Source organism: Siphateles boraxobius, unplaced genomic scaffold, assembly GCF_051911475.1.
Source record: "Siphateles boraxobius isolate OS27281-9 unplaced genomic scaffold, OSU_SipBor_1 13, whole genome shotgun sequence".
NCBI lineage: Eukaryota > Metazoa > Chordata > Actinopteri > Cypriniformes > Leuciscidae > Siphateles > Siphateles boraxobius.
In genome coordinates this window covers 1777501-1793553 of record NW_027508733.1, presented here as the reverse complement: position 1 = coordinate 1793553, position 16053 = coordinate 1777501, and the positions used below count along the sequence as shown (strand labels likewise).

At 42.2% G+C, this 16053-nt stretch overlaps 1 protein-coding gene across 19 annotated transcripts in view; it reads left to right on the top strand.

Moving 5' to 3' along the window:
- ptprsa (protein tyrosine phosphatase receptor type Sa) overlaps positions 1–16053 on the top strand; it is a 249630-nt gene that overhangs the window by 223755 nt on the left and 9822 nt on the right. For 10 of the 19 annotated variants that reach the window (XM_077225937.1, XM_077225938.1, XM_077225932.1 and 7 more), the window contains 8 exons: positions 2982–3157; positions 5063–5182; positions 7738–7892; positions 9035–9320; positions 12228–12406; positions 12486–12612; positions 12692–12817; positions 15478–15632. In XM_077225937.1, the coding sequence (XP_077082052.1) occupies positions 2982–3157; positions 5063–5182; positions 7738–7892; positions 9035–9320; positions 12228–12406; positions 12486–12612; positions 12692–12817; positions 15478–15632 (1324 nt within the window). Of the gene's footprint in view, positions 1–2954; positions 3158–5062; positions 5183–7737; positions 7893–9034; positions 9321–12227; positions 12407–12485; positions 12613–12691; positions 12818–15477; positions 15633–16053 lie in introns of all 19 variants that reach the window. The other 9 variants (XM_077225921.1, XM_077225936.1, XM_077225927.1 and 6 more) reach the window with 1 other exon arrangement.

Below are 16053 nucleotides of genomic sequence, written 5' to 3'. Positions count from 1 at the left end.
CCCCACATATCCGTCTGGCTTCAGAAAAAAAGCAGTTTAGAGAAATGTATCCTAAAGTCTTTCAGAAGAAAGATCTAGCATGTGCATTTGGTGCATTTGGGAGGATCGCCATCCACTTTTATGTCTTTATTATACGTTTTTATAGTGTTTATCCGTATAAATCAATTTACTTTCTCTTCTTCCCACACAATTTTATTGTCTGCTCACACACACACACAAAAGAAACAAGAGTCTGATAATTCACAAGCAAGCAAATGGTGTAGAGCACAGCCAAATCCTAGAGTGCCTTCAGTTGAGGTATAGAAGCTGTCAAGATTTCGGATGAAATATAAGACATCAGTGGAAAATCAGGAGAGATTCTGCAGTTATGTTGGTAAAATGCCCATATTTTATCCATCGAGAGGCGACTGTCAATGCTCAATGCTCTCTTTTGTTGTTTACCGGATATTTTTCCCCCAGGTTCCCTCCCTCGTCGTCGCGTCACCTTTATTTTTGCCACAGTTCACCACGACCCAATTTAGATGAGCAATAACGCAGCGTAACAGAATCATCACAAAGACAGCGCCCATAAATGCATAAATTAATCAAGTTCGAAATTTCCATTTTACAGTGCAGTGATTTCGCCATTAGACACAGCGGTGGAACAATTCGTGCAAGCAGCCATGCTCTGTTCACTTAGCTATGACTAAAGCGAAACACTCCCGCGATCGCTTTGTGAGACGGGGAAGAGGCTTTTAATGGCATTCTTTTTTCCCCCTGATTGCTAATTTTGTCTTTTTCTCCAACGTAGCGGGGGCTAGAAAATGAGCACAGCCAAGTGTTTCATTGTTCGTTGTTAAAGCACGAAAACAACAATTTAGCACCATGGGCCTGTGTTTATGATTGAAGCTTTTGTGTTGGATAAACTGTACAATTAAATATGCCTCTTGTAGGTTATTTGCCAGAGGTCTGAAGCGAGTGCGGACCCCGAGTGTAATTACAAGTGACTTGTTTCAGAGAATTGATGGCATTAGCTCCTACTGAAGGATTTGAACAAACCCCAAACCTTAAAGGATTAGTTCACCTCAAAATGAAAATTTGCTAATAATTTACTCAACCCCAATGCCATCCAAGATATCCATGTCTTTCTTTCCTCAGTGGAAGAGAAATTAATTTTTTTGAGCAAAACATTTCTGGATTTTTCTTCAAATAATGGACTTCAATGGCAACCAACTTTTTGAAGTCCAAATCAATGCAGTTTCAAAGGTCTTCGAGTGCTTCAGCAGTCTGTGCACGATCGCAGCTGAGGAGGAGGGTCTTATCTCGCGAAACGATAGGTCATTTAAAAAATATATATATACTTTTTAACTATAACTGTTCGGATTGAGCTGATCTGCAACGCGTCTGGAACTACGTCATCACGTTGAAAGGTCAGGCTTGTTATCGCTGGCGCCGGCGGAAGTACCGCCCCACTAGACCGTGCGAAGGAGGATAGTTCAAATTGTGTTGTATGTTGAATGACATATTTATGTCTTTGTGTCATATTATTGTTTAAAATGGTCCTTACGTGTGTGTATCCTGGGTGTTTAAATCCAGTGGGGCGGCACTTTCGCCGGTGACATCGAGCGTGACCTTTCAACGTGATGACGTAGTTCCCGGCGCGTTGCAGATCAGCTCAATCCGAACCATTGTAGTTAAAAAAGTATATATATATTTTCTTAAATGACCTATCGTTTCGCGAGATAAGACCCTCAGAAGAATCCTCAGGTGGGATCGTGCACAGTCTGTTGAAGCACTTCAAAGACCTTTGAAACTGCATTGATTTGGACTTCAAAACTTGGTTGCCATTGAAGTGCATTATTTGAAGAAAAATCCAGAAAAGTTTTACTCAAAAAAAATTTCTCTTCCACTGAGGAAAGAAAGACATGGATATCTTGGATGGCATTGGGGTGAGTAAATGATTATGAAATTTTCATTTTGAGGTGAACTAATCCTTTAATTATTGAGTTAGTTGCATAATTCATCGCCCACCGCTTGTGACACATACATAAATGACATCAAATCATATATATATATATTTACATTTGCTTGTTAAATCACCTATATTATTATGATGATTATGAGAACTGCATGTTGGTACCCAGACAAAGACTGGACCTGTAAGGTAGAGATCCAGACGCAAAACTTCCAAATTTTGAGGACCAAGGTCACATGTATGTGGTTTTGAGAGACCTAGACCATAAGATTGTTACCTCTAGCAGTCGCACACAAGGGCTTTACCTTTATTCCCGCTGCCTCACGGATCCTGAGCTTAGACGGGAGGATGTTTGGCTGCTTTATGGGAGATTTACTGCGGGCCGCCTAGAGCGATGGCAGAAAGAGTGCGAGACGGGGTCCGGCGTGGGTTCTGCTCGCTGATTTAGTCCTAGTCCAGCCTAATTCCATCGTATAGCATCTGGCCCTAAATCAGCTGCAGTGGAAGCTGTTGGCCGGTCCTCAGAGAGCTAGACAAGGCTGAAAAAGCTGGAAGGAAGTGAGAAATGGCAGTGAAGGGGCTCATTGGCTTTTCTTTCATGGGGATTATTTTCTATGATGGATATCTGTCACAAGCTCTGCAATAGCCTCTAACCAGACTGTGACTGTATATCACGTTAGTGGAGTAGCAAGTTTTTCACCAGTTAGGAGACTCACACAGCAACATTGTCAGCCATTTTGGAACTGTCAAGAAACGGGTATTAAACCACACTTTTAAAGTCAACACATAATGTTATTCCAGTGTTCTTGTGCCAAAACAGCTAAAGACATCGTTTTGGCTTGTGAAATCAGGGCCACTTTAATAAATACATCTGATCAGTCATTTGTTACGTTCTAATATTTGTTACAACAATCAAAATCGTTTATTTAAAATCCTGCTTCTTTATGATGCGTCACTTTTGAAGTGAACGTCTCTATCATTCTGACTCTAACTTTCACAGTTACCAACCTTCATGCTTCGTTTCAAGGTATCACAGGCAGTGACTACATCAACGCTAACTACATCGACGGCTACAGGAAGCAGAATGCATACATAGCCACGCAGGGGCCGCTGCCGGAGACCTTCGGAGACTTCTGGAGGATGGTGTGGGAGCAACGAGCCGCCACCGTGGTCATGATGACCAGACTGGAGGAAAAGTCTCGGGTGAGGCTAGTCAAAAAACACACAGCATTTGTCGCTTAAAGGGATAGTTCATCCAAAAATGTAAATTCTGTCAGTATTTACTCTCCCTCATGTTGTTCAAACCCGTAAGACCTTCGTTCATCTTCGGAAAACAAATTAAGATATTTTTTATTAAATCTGAGAGCTGGATCACTCCTCCATAGGCTTCTAAGGGATTGACACTTGTTCCCCGAAAAGTTATTAAAGACATTGTTAAAATAGTCCCAGTGACTACAGTGGCTCAATCTTAAGTTTATTAAGCGACGAGAAAACTTTTTGTGTGCAAAATAAACAAAAATAACGACTTTATTTCAACTATTCATTTCCTTCTCTGTGGGCCTCGAGTGAGTTCACTAGTGTAACAGCGCAGAGCTTCTGTGTTGTACGTCACACGTAGGCTCACTATTGGCCGATGCTGGTCATATGTGTGATGATGCGTGTAATGTACAACAACAGAAGCTTACGCTGTTACACTAGTGAACTCACTCGAGGCCCACAGAGAAGGAAATGAAAAGTTGAAGTAAAGTCGTTATTTTTGGGGGTTTTTGCGCACAAAAAGTATTCTCGTCGCTTGATAAACTTAAGATTGAGCCTCTGTAGTCACTTGGACTATTTTAACAATGTCTTAATAACTTTTCGGGGAACAAGTATCAATCCCTTAGAAGCCTATGGAGGAGTGATCCAGCTCTCAGATTTCATCAAAAATATCTTAATTTGTGTTCCGAAGATGAACGAAGGTCTTACGGGGTTGAACAACATGAGGGAGAGTAAATACTGACAGAATTTACATTTTTGGGTGAACTATCCCTTTAATACAAATTATTTTCAGAAGAGTTGTTAAATATCATTCTCCTGACATTCAAATCAAAAAATTTGCAGTGCATTCTCCACGAAGGATACAGCATTATAGTTTTGCCAAAGCTTACACATTGCGTGCTGGTGATTCCTTAAAATACTGTCTAGCTATGCAGCTCACTAGATTGTGGAAGAGAGCTAATAGGCTGTCTCTTTTATCCTTGTTAAAAAGACTGAGCTTCATACTGGACAAATTGACATTATTCCAGTTGAAATGCCATTGCCGGTTGAATGAATGAGCAAAAAAGGATGGAGTAAAATAGAGGGAAATAAAGACATAGGCTCTCCGATAACAACCTGGGAATCATCTCTCGGCTCTATCAGAGAGAGAGAGGAAGTTTAGAAACCCTCATCTTGAAGACTTCCTCAGCCGTAACGTCCAGAAGTTCATTGAAGACGACTCCGTCACACCCTAGACTGTCAGGCTCAGCTAACTCAGTATCTCAGGACAACCCCTCTTGCTCTCTCTCACCATCTTAGCGGGCGCCACATGGTGTATTAGAGCTCTGTCAGATGCGATCATAGTGAGCCATTCAATCTGCAGCATAAGCGCAAAGAACGCATTAAACCTGCACATTTTTGAAGCAGTGGGCTGTCACATCGCATCAGGGCACAGGGGCGGCCCGACTGCTTGCCATGCTCCGTATTGAGTGAATCTTTATTTGGGCTGTGGCAGGCCAGGGGTCTGTCAGTGTGCCAGGTGTCAGAGTGGGGAAGGAAAACATTATGCCAAGGTAATTGATCTGACATGGGCAGACGAGAAGGGTTTGTGATTGCAGGATTGAACCCTTGTGAATCTGTATGGAGACTTTAAGAATCAAAATGTCCTTTATTTGGACTCCCTTATGATTATTTGAGCAAAAAAGATGAGCAGGATCTCTGTAAGGTTTAGTTCAACAGCACCGTAATTCCTCAGCACACTGAAATTTGCATAGAAATGTATAGGTAAATCTGAGTCAACGACATCCAATATAGACAGATAAACCAACCTGAATGACTTCAGATATGCTAACATTCCCTCATCCTCTGCAGATAAAGTGTGACCAGTACTGGCCGAGTAGAGGGACGGAGACCTACGGTATGATTCAGGTGACGCTCTTGGACACCATCGAACTCGCCACCTTCTGCGTGCGCACCTTCTCCCTACACAAGGTAAGACTTTTTGTGTCCACTTGTGTAATAGTGCCACCTAGCATGATCTCATATCAAAGAAAACAGCCAAGCACTGTCTACTGCAGGGGTACCTAATCCTTATCCTGGAGGGCCAGTGTCCTACAGAGTTTAGCTACAACCCTAATTAAACTAATCAAGTTCTTCAGGATTGTTTGAAAGTTCCAGGTCTTTTACCCCTTTTCCACCAAGGCAGTGCTGGTGCTGGTTCCGAGCCAGAGCCTAGTTTCAAATCAGTTCTTTGCTTTTCCACACAAATAAACCTGGCTCTGGGCCAAGAAAACCGGTTCCAGCTCAGCACCAACTTTGCGCTGGTCTAGAGATCAGAACCAGTTACGTCAGGTGCTGGGGGCAGGGGTTATCGCAACGTTCGAAAACAAATACTTCGGGACGCCATTTTTTAAACACCGGTCAGCTGTTAGCATTAGCTTTGGGCATGGACGGAAAACAAAAACAACAGTGGTCTGTGGAGGAAACGAACTGGACGCTGGACGCTTTATTAGTTTTTCTACACGGGTTTAGTTAGTGATTGGGCTATAATTAGACCACGCCGGCTATGTATTCGCTGACAACCGGGACAATTTCATAGTGGTTGGTGTAAACCGAGACATTTTAGCGTCCTGACACGACAGTTTTTTCTCTGGACACACAACTCAAAATCGGGTGTGTCCCGGTCAAACCGGGACGTCTGGTCATCCTATGTTAAACACACAACGTACATTTCATAACTTGATATGTAGTTCTCCATTGCTGTTATGGTTGTCATGCAAGTTGCTAGGACAACGGAAGTATAGCCCTACTCTAGCTCTACAGTCTGTGGAAAATCGAGCTGGTTCTTAGATAATTGGTGAATAGAACCAGCATCAAACTGACATAAGCACCAGCCCAGAACCAGCACCTGGTTAGCATTGGTGGAAAAGAGATATTTGAGCTAAACTGCACAGGACCGTGGCCCTTCAGGAGCACGATTGGACACCCCTGGTCTACACAAAAGGCGTTTCTGAGATAAGTGCGCTCCCTGCTCCAGGAACACTTTGCTTTAGCTGTTTTAAAGAGTTTTTTACGTTGTGCATGGACCCGTTATTTCCCTCTGGACCTTGTAGCAGACACATTACACTGTTTCGCTTTCGGGCCCCGACAGACGTAAGAAACCGGGATGATTGCAAACGGTTGAGGCGAAAGAGACATTTGTTCCGAAACCCTCACCGGGTTCTCATCTCCACTGCGTGCACCAACATACGCGCATGTTTTTATAATCTGCTCGTTCCACATCCATCATCTTTTAATGTTACGCCTGCCAAAGAGAGGCACTTAGCTAAGTGGCCAAAGCAAAACGACTCCATGCAAAATTGGCATCCCAGACGGCGCAGCGGTCAAGTAAACATGAAGTGGTTGGAAGGGAGGAAGAGGAATAGAGAGGGGTCAGGGAGTTGCACGGTCAGACTGTAACGTGAATTAAAATGGATTGAGCTTTTACTGTAGTGAAGGGCGCCCATAAGACACGAGCCGAAGCATTGATTAAAGAGAGACTGTCGTACTGAGCATGAAGAGTGTGCTCATGCTTACGGGATTAAGCTTTCGTTTTAAACCCACAGGAAAGAGAAATGAGATCTCTTCCATATCTCAATTGATTCTACTAGACAGCACGGACAGTAATTGGATATTCTCTGATTTGTCCCAGAAAGAAAAACCCCAGTAATCCACTAGTTTCAGAAGAGATCTCAAGAGATCTCCTGAGCTATGCATAAGCAATTAAATTGTCTTTTTGGACAGTTTAGAATAAACATAATGGCTTATTTAGTCGTATAGCAGTGTCTGTACTAAAGGGACATCTTCGAATACAGATGAGGTGAGTTTTTATTGCACGACAGTTTGTTGTATTGCATTGCACGGCTGAATAGTCAGAGTTTGCTTACAACCCTTACACACACACACACTCACACACACTCGCTGGAACACTGAGGTGTATTTATGTGTGTGCATATCCTGCAGTCGCACACACAGTCAAACCAGAGTCATGAATTCTTAAAAACAATCCTGCACAAGCCCATCCACTGCAGAGAAACACAGCCCGCAGAAGACAGCCAGAGAAAAAAAGTATCCGGCAAAACTGGGCCAGTTTGCTCTTAATTACATCGTTTATTTATTCATTTATTCAAAGGGAGCCTCTGTTGAAACAGCAGTGACATTGAAATGCAAAACCTCCCTTTAAAGACGTCCAGGATGAGAAATAAATGCTAGCAGTGGAACCAGCAGGACATTGATGTCTCTCACGCTTCTTGCCGAAATGTCCTATGCGGCAGACATGTTCCTGGCTCTCTTGCCAGTGTCGAAATACAATGTAGAAGACATTTTGGTGACACAAGTTGAAGCTAGAACACATGATTACATGTACCACCGTCTCACATCAACCTAGCATGACTTGTAAGGTGCTTGACTATGCTAACACTATTAAATCATGCATTAATCATGCAGGACTAGATGTATCACAATATAACCCATAGGACTTAGAATAAAGGCAATTGCTCTCGTTTCAGAATGGTTCTAGTGAAAAGCGAGAGGTTCGACAGTTCCAGTTCACCGCCTGGCCGGACCACGGCGTTCCCGAGTACCCCACTCCGTTCCTGGCCTTCCTCAGGAGGGTGAAAACCTGCAATCCACCGGACGCCGGTCCCATCATTGCCCACTGCAGGTCTGAATTCTGTTCCTACTTCTCAAGGCTCCTGAATCCGGAAACTTTGGGTCTAGAGCAAGTCTAGTTGTTCATACTGTTGGAGCCAAGTTTAATGTCTCCTGTGGTCCAAAGGAAAAAAAAAAACATCTCCGGTAACGAATGTAACCATGGTTCCCTGAGAAGGGGAACGAGACACTGTGTCCCCTAGAGCAGTGGTTCCCAACCTTTTTTTGTCTGTGACCCCCTTTTTCCCAAGAAAATATTTTAGGGCCCGCTTCACATTTAATGATATTGTCGCTCTTGTAAGCTTGCAGCAAGGATGACAAAATGTTTTGTTTTTAAACAAACAGTATGTTTATTACTATAACCAGATATTTTTATGCACAAATAATAGCATATAATATTGAAAATACTATAAAAACATCAGTAGGCCGTTTGTAATTTAAAAACGTAAGTCTAGGAGTAGCCTATTATTTGGCCCTATTTGAAATGCAATAACAAAAATATCAATATTCACACTGGTGTGTAGGGAAAAAATTATTAATATAGACTATAACAAAATGACTGGTGTCTGGGACTTAATTTCTTTGGTCAGCCAGGGGATCGTGAATAAAATTAGCTAATGTAATATGATCGTTTGGCGCTCTAGCGATTAATAAACATGCGTTTATTAACAGAATAATGCATCTTGCGGAAGAACATTGTAGCCAGAGCTACTTCTCTCTGTTAATGTCTATGACGAGTCACACAGGCACTGGGTTACACCAGCGTTGCGACCCGAACCAGTGTAAAATAGTCCCAATATAAACACTTATTATAGATGTACCATAGTGACTCAGGATAAGACAAAAACACGGTTTGGAAAATGGATTCATGATGTACTCCCTCATTATATAAATTTAGTTAATTTTGAACACAAAAAAAGTTACGGACTGCTGCTTTAATGCTCACTTTTCAAAATATGACGTGACCCCCCGAAGAGCTCGCTGACGCCCCTTTGTGGCCCGAGACCCCCTGTTGGGAACCGGTGCCCTAGAAGACACTATAGGCATTCCCCATAGTGTCCTCTAGGGGACACAGTGCGAGTTCCCCATTCAGAAGGGAACCAAACTTGCCTGCAACTTTCTTTCATCCCTGATTTATACAACATGTGTTTTTAGTGCTGGTGTGGGCCGCACAGGCTGCTTCATCGTGATCGACGCTATGCTAGAACGCATCAAGCACGAGAAGACGGTAGACATCTATGGTCATGTGACGCTCATGCGCTCCCAGAGGAACTACATGGTGCAGACGGAAGACCAGTACAGCTTCATCCACGATGCCCTTCTGGAGGCTGTCGCCTGTGGGAACACGGAGGTGGCGGCACGAAGCCTCTTCTCCTATATCCAAAAGCTGGCGCAGGTGGAGGCCGGAGAGCACGTCAGCGGCATGGAACTGGAATTTAAGGTAACCAGAAGACATTGCAATTAGGGAACACCAAAGATAGAGTATTATTGTGTGCAACTAGCCAAGCAAAAGTAGTCCTCACCTCTAATTGCAACTCATCAGAGACGAGATGCTCTGGGAAGGTGTTGATCTGGAGGGTGCAAGATAATCGAATGTGCCACATAGGACAGTTAATAACACTCTGCCTCTCTTGGGGGCATGTTTTTGTTACCGAGGATGCAGATGTGAAAATCAAGCTCTAGTTGTGACAAAGACGACTGAAAGTTGTCGCTGAGTTGAAGACAACCAGAGAGGGATTCTGGGAAGGGTAATTAACACCCGATGAAGGAGAAGCGATGTGTTCGCTAATTAGCAGACAGGGATTGTGGGTTCCATTTGGCAACTTAAACACTCCTGCGGGTTTCTGGCCTCTAAGACCTTGCAAATCTTTTACTTCTTTCAGGTTTTGTCACTCATTCTGTGTCTCTTTCTTTAGCCTGGAACAAAGTAATGCTCACCAGATCAGGGAGCAGTATCGGGCACTAGCGGTAACGAGGTTGCAAAGCAATCAGTTGAGCAACAGGTCTCAGTATCAAGGTTGTACCATTGCCATTTTCGAAAATTGTATAACTTTTCAGTAGCATAGACTTCTGTTTTCTGTCAGCTAAATCTCAATTAGCGATGTCCAATTTGTGAATGAATGAGTCGGTTCTTTTTAAAGGGATCGTCAAACTGCTTAGTGGAAGATCTGAATTGGTTTACCAATTGGTTAGAATCAGTCCCTCACATAAATCCTTGTGAACATCAAAGTGGCAAGATGATTGGGTAGTGGTATGCATTTCTAGCCATAAATAGTGGCATACTAAGCTATCAGGCTAATCGGCTAGAGGTATGATAAGATGGCACACTGACCAGTTAGTGGTTTGCTAGTCTGGCAGGTAAAAGAGCAGTATGCACTAATAAGGTAAGTAGTTATAGCTAAGCTAGCTGACAAACAGACTGAGAAAAGGTAAATTTGACCATTTGTAGGTTCTGTTGTATAATCTGATATATGACATAATTGAAAAGATGTTTATTATCATATTTACGTGAAAGAAGTGGATTCAACAGGGATAGAATATTTCCCAACGGCAGTATGAGAGATTATTTTATGTAAGTGTTAATGAGGTGCCTGAGTAATTGGGCTAACCATATCACAAACCACTTTTAAACTCGACGCGGACCGCTAAACCAGCCAGCTAAAGTGTGTGTGCGTGCTTATTATTTCAAGAGCCCGGTTCATGGCTGCTGCTTCCCACCGGAATGCCTCATGCCCTTCCAGGTCCCTCTTTGAAAGCTACTCAAAGACTCAAAGGAAAGACAAACAGCCAGTGGCCGCTTCTGAAAGAAAGAGAGAAAGACTAGGCCTGGAGCATGAGCTGAATGGATTTATATCGGGGCAAAGGCATTACCTGGCAGAACATAGGAGAGAGAGAGCGAGCGAGAGCCAGGCACAGTTTCTGGATATGCCAGGCTCGTCCGGTTAAAAGGAGACAATCCTTCCAGACAACTGACCTAGAAACAGAGAAGAATTGCGGGTACTGTGGCTTGGTTGATGCTAATTGATGGTTACAAGCTCTAATTTGGATCATGACATGAGAGTACGAGGTGTATGTGTGCGTACAAAATGGTGGTGTCCTGTCACAATGTTGAAGCGGCGTCCTAAAAGTGACAGTGACCCATTTCGCCGATTGTCACCAATTTTTTGTTCCTGCAACCACAAGTAAACTGAGTCATCCAGTCTTGCCCAGTTATAGACAGTCTGAGACAAATAGGTGTAGTGGGAAAAAATAGAGCAATTAAACCAAAAATAAAAAGTCAGAATGGTTAAATGAGTGTGTGAGATTCCCATGCAGCTAGTCGTGCCCTTCAAGTTTAAAGGATTAGTTCACCTCAAAATGAAAATTTCCTAATAATTTACTCACCCCAATGCCATCCAAGATATCCATGTCTTTCTTTCCTCAGTGGAAGAGAAATTAAGTTTTTTGAGGAAAACATTTCTGGATTTTTCTTCGAATAATGGACTTCAATGGCAACCAACGTTTTGAAGTCCAAATCAATGCAGTTTCAAAGGTCTTTCGAAGTGCTTCAGCGGACTGTGCACGATCCCAGCTGAGGAGGAGGGTCTTGTGTCGCGAAACGATTTTTTTTTTCAAAATGAAAAAAAAAAAAATATATATATATATATATATATATACTTTTTAACTACAATTGTTCGGATTGAGCTGATCTGCCACGCGCCGGGAACTACGTCATCACGTTGAAAGGTCACGCTCGATGTCACGGGCACCGGCGGAAGTACCGCCCTACTGTTTACAAAGCGACCGTGCGAAGGAGGATAGTCCAAATTGTATTCTATGTTGAATGACATATTTATGTCTTTGTGTCATATTATTGTTTAAAATGGTCCTTACGTGTGAGTATCCTGGGTTGGCTTTTAAAACCTAAACGTTTTTTTTCGAGCGTGACCTTTCAACGTGATGACGTAGTTCCCGGCTCGTTGCAGATCATCTCAATCCGAACAATTGTAGTTAAAAAGTATATATAGATTTTTTTTTTTAAATGACCTATCGTTTCGCTCGATAAGACCATCCTCCTCAGCTGCGATCGTGCACAGTCCGTTGAAAGACCTTTGAAACTGCATTGATTTGGACTTCAAAATGTTGGTTGCCATTGAAGTCCATTATTCGAAGAAAAATCCAGAAATGGTTTCCTCAAGAAACTTATTTTCTCTTCCACTGAGGAAAGAAATACATGGATATCTTGGATGGCATTGGGGTGAGTAAATTATTAGGAAATTTTCATTTTGAGGAGAATTAATCCTTTAAATATCCGTATTGGAAATTGGCTCAAATTAATTATCATGTTTGTGTCTTTCTCTTCCCACAGCGTTTAGCGAACTCCAAAGCCCACACTTCCAGATTCATAAGTGCCAATCTGCCATGCAACAAATTTAAAAACCGCCTGGTCAACATCATGCCGTACGAGACAACTCGAGTGTGCCTGCAGCCAATCAGAGGGCTGGAAGGCTCCGACTATATCAACTCCAGCTTTATCGACGGATACAGGTACGCCAACAGTGAAGCAACCAGAAGTCGTTTGTTTTGCCAATTCTGCTGCTTTTAATTAACTTTATCTTTCCTGTAGACAACAGAAGGCGTATATAGCCACACAGGGCCCATTAGCGGAGACCACTGAGGACTTCTGGAGGATGTTGTGGGAGAACAACTCCACCATTGTGGTGATGCTGACCAAACTGAGGGAGATGGGCCGAGTGAGTTTTGCTCTTCAAGACCAGGGGCTTTCGGCTTCCGGATGATGTCATTTAATTGTGCTTTGACGTGTTTTCGCAGGAAAAGTGTCACCAGTACTGGCCGGCGGAGCGCTCGGCTAGATATCAGTACTTTGTGGTGGATCCCATGGCGGAGTACAACATGCCACAATACATCCTCAGAGAGTTTAAAGTGACGGATGCCCGGGTGAGTCCTGAAAAATAACACTTAAACGTCTTGTGCTGAATGATTACCTTGTTCATACACCTTACGAAAGGTATTTACATGGTAAACTATGATTTTTCAATTTTGGAAATAAATATTTCCAATAAGTTTCAGTCTGTCTAATTCAAAATGTAATGTTTATTTGTGAAATTGACTTTCAATTTCTCAGTGAAAATTGCTTCGAAGTAGATCCTACAACACATTTTTCAGTGAATACCATGGTATTTTGGACATTTATATGCATTTCAGTACCATGGTATATGTCAAAGTACCATAGTATTACCATCTGATCCCATCACTCTACCATGGTACTCATGTAGTATTTTGTTAAGAAGGTATATTTTCAAGAACATCATGGTATTAACATGGTACATGTCCAAAAAAAACACAGTATTACCATGGTACCATGTTTGAAATAATCTAAATAACATGGCACATTGACATTGTCGTACTAAATATTACTAAATTCATGCACCATGGTACCATCCAAGGCACAACAAAGAATATCATAGTGTTTCCTTTGAATCTTTTGCGCAAGACATGGGAATATTATGGTATGTTCAAATATACCATGGTACGGAATGATTATCATATTAGTATACCATGGTATTTATGTAATAGGCACTTACAAAGAACGTGGGATGTATGTGTAAAAAAAACATGGTAAATCGTGGTAAAAACGTGGTAAATCCATAGTATTTTATGTATAGTTCAAAATAATTGTTGCATTTGTATTGATTCATATATATAAATTGCAGATTTTTGCCAATTATGCAGATAATGAAGTATTATAGGAGAAAACGACACGGTGAAATTTTCTTCTTTATCTACGCTGAGTCAAAATATCAATAGCCATATTATAATTGTGCTTTCCATGAGTCTCAGACGTAGGAATAAATATCCCATCAGCTGACCGTTATCAGAACCTCTCACCGAACGACTAGAGCCCTCATCAGTCGAGTCTTTCCATTAAACCGCTAAAACCGAACGCGCAAACGCGCGCCCGAGACGAAATGAGCATCCAGAGCGTCGCTCACTCCAGCCGAGCACTTTAATTGTGATTGAATCATCCAGACAGACTCTCCAGTAATCAGCCTACAGAGCGAGCCCGCCGGATCAATGAGAACTTTAATCAGAGCCGACTGGTGGAGGCGGGGCCTGCGCTGAGGCATGATGGGAGGATGCACGTATTTAATCACACGATTGGACACACACCGCTCGGCCTGTAGGTTGTGTGCGCGCGTTTTCTTTCACCCTTCATGTTTTGCAGCAAAAACAAACTGCTCGTTTCAGTTGATCAGAAGAGAAAGAGGAATGACTCAATCAGGCCTGGCTAGATATTCAGCATATACAGTCAAACCTAAATATATTCAGACACCTTTAACATTTCTCACATTATCACAGTTCATTCGCTATAGTTTAGAAAATGGTAATAAAATATGACTAGAATCAGTTGATATTTGACTAGTTTTGTCCGTCCTTCTGTTAGACTCTCACACATGAATTATGTTGAATATCTGTCAGCTGTTAAATTTAACTACACAATTAGATAATACCAGTTTAGCTCAAACTATTACCAAGCAATGCTTCATGTTGTTCAATCTGTGCTGTAAAAAGGTGCATTAGCAAATAAAGAAAAAATGTTCAGTAAAACATGTTCAGCTCAAAGTGTCCCAATCATTTTTGCTCCCACATTTGTGTAAATGTTGCTGGTAGTCGCTGTAAGAAGAATATTTGGGTATAATATGTCACAGTTTACTTTATTTTGCTCTCCTCACTTACATAAATGAACTATAGTATCTGGTGTCTGAATAATTTTTGGTTTGACTGTATATTGATGTTTATGCGTTTGTTCTGGACGCAAGCATAGACATCAATTAGAATAACAATGATTTTGTAGAGTAGAGTTAAAAATAATTGGTGCATGTTTTATTGGTTTACTCATTTGATAATTGGCGGGTGTTTTAATGAACAAAAGGAAAATTCATTGGATTAATCGAAACCTGTAGTTTGAACACAAGGAAAATAAAAAAAATTAAAAACGCCCAGCCTAGGAAATAGAAATGTATTGGAAATGGACAAGTAATGCACGTGTGATCCAGAAAGCCTGTGATTAAGTTCGGACTCGGCCGGTTTGATCCGTCAGCTTCTTCGCTGCAGGGATGAGTGAATATTTCCAGCCCCTTCTGTACCATTTAATTGTGCCTCGTTCTGCCTGAGCTTCCCTTCGATTGCTTGCTGTCCCGGGAAACAGGCCTCATCCGTCGCCGAGTGTCTTTGCTCCGCTCTCATCCGTCAGTGCCGGAGCCGCAGGGTTTCTCCAAACCTCGAGTCGCGCCATCGATCACCCGCCCGGATCACTCCATTTAGCAGCGTCTCCACAAGACGACGCTCGTCACGGCAGACGCTCCATCGATTTCCCTTAACCCAGAGTTATTCCAGCCAAAGAGGAGAGAAAAAAACAACAAAAAGAGGCGGAAGGGTGTGGAGTCGGCTCAGATCGCAGAGGAGATGTTTGCTGTAGATTCTCCCGTATCTGTTGTGCCTGTCAGCGTCCGGCGGGATTGCGCTTGAGTTAAATAAACAGATGGGACTCGTCTTGACGTTTGCGTATCTGTGTTTGCTTGTTCTCTCGCTCACAGGACGGCCAGTCCAGGACCGTACGCCAGTTCCAGTTCACTGATTGGCCGGAGCAAGGCGTTCCCAAATCAGGAGAGGGATTCATTGACTTTATTGGCCAGGTGCATAAAACTAAGGAGCAGTTTGGCCAGGACGGGCCTATTTCTGTCCACTGCAGGTGAGAACACACACACACATGATTTAACTGCATCTCATCCTGTAAAATCAAGGCTTTTGTGGCTTTTAGTCAAGCTTTTTTAGGCTCATTCACACAAAGAACGATAAATATATTAGCATTCACACCATTATACGATATTGTTCTGGTTATTCTGAGCTCACGCTGGAGTTTTGTCGTCTGTCGCTTTAAATGCTTGAGTGCATAAAGCAGGATTGATTCTGATTGGCTGTCAATGTTTTTATTGTTCGTCAGCTGGAAAAAAATCGTTCTGAAAGTGATTTCAATTGATGTTGTTTCTCTGTGCCGTTATTGTTGTGGACTCTGCTATTTGTGTATATTTAGAATGATTTTTAGACATTTATCGTTATGGTTATCGTTCCGTAACAAAGCATAAAAATAATTTTATATCATATATGTATAT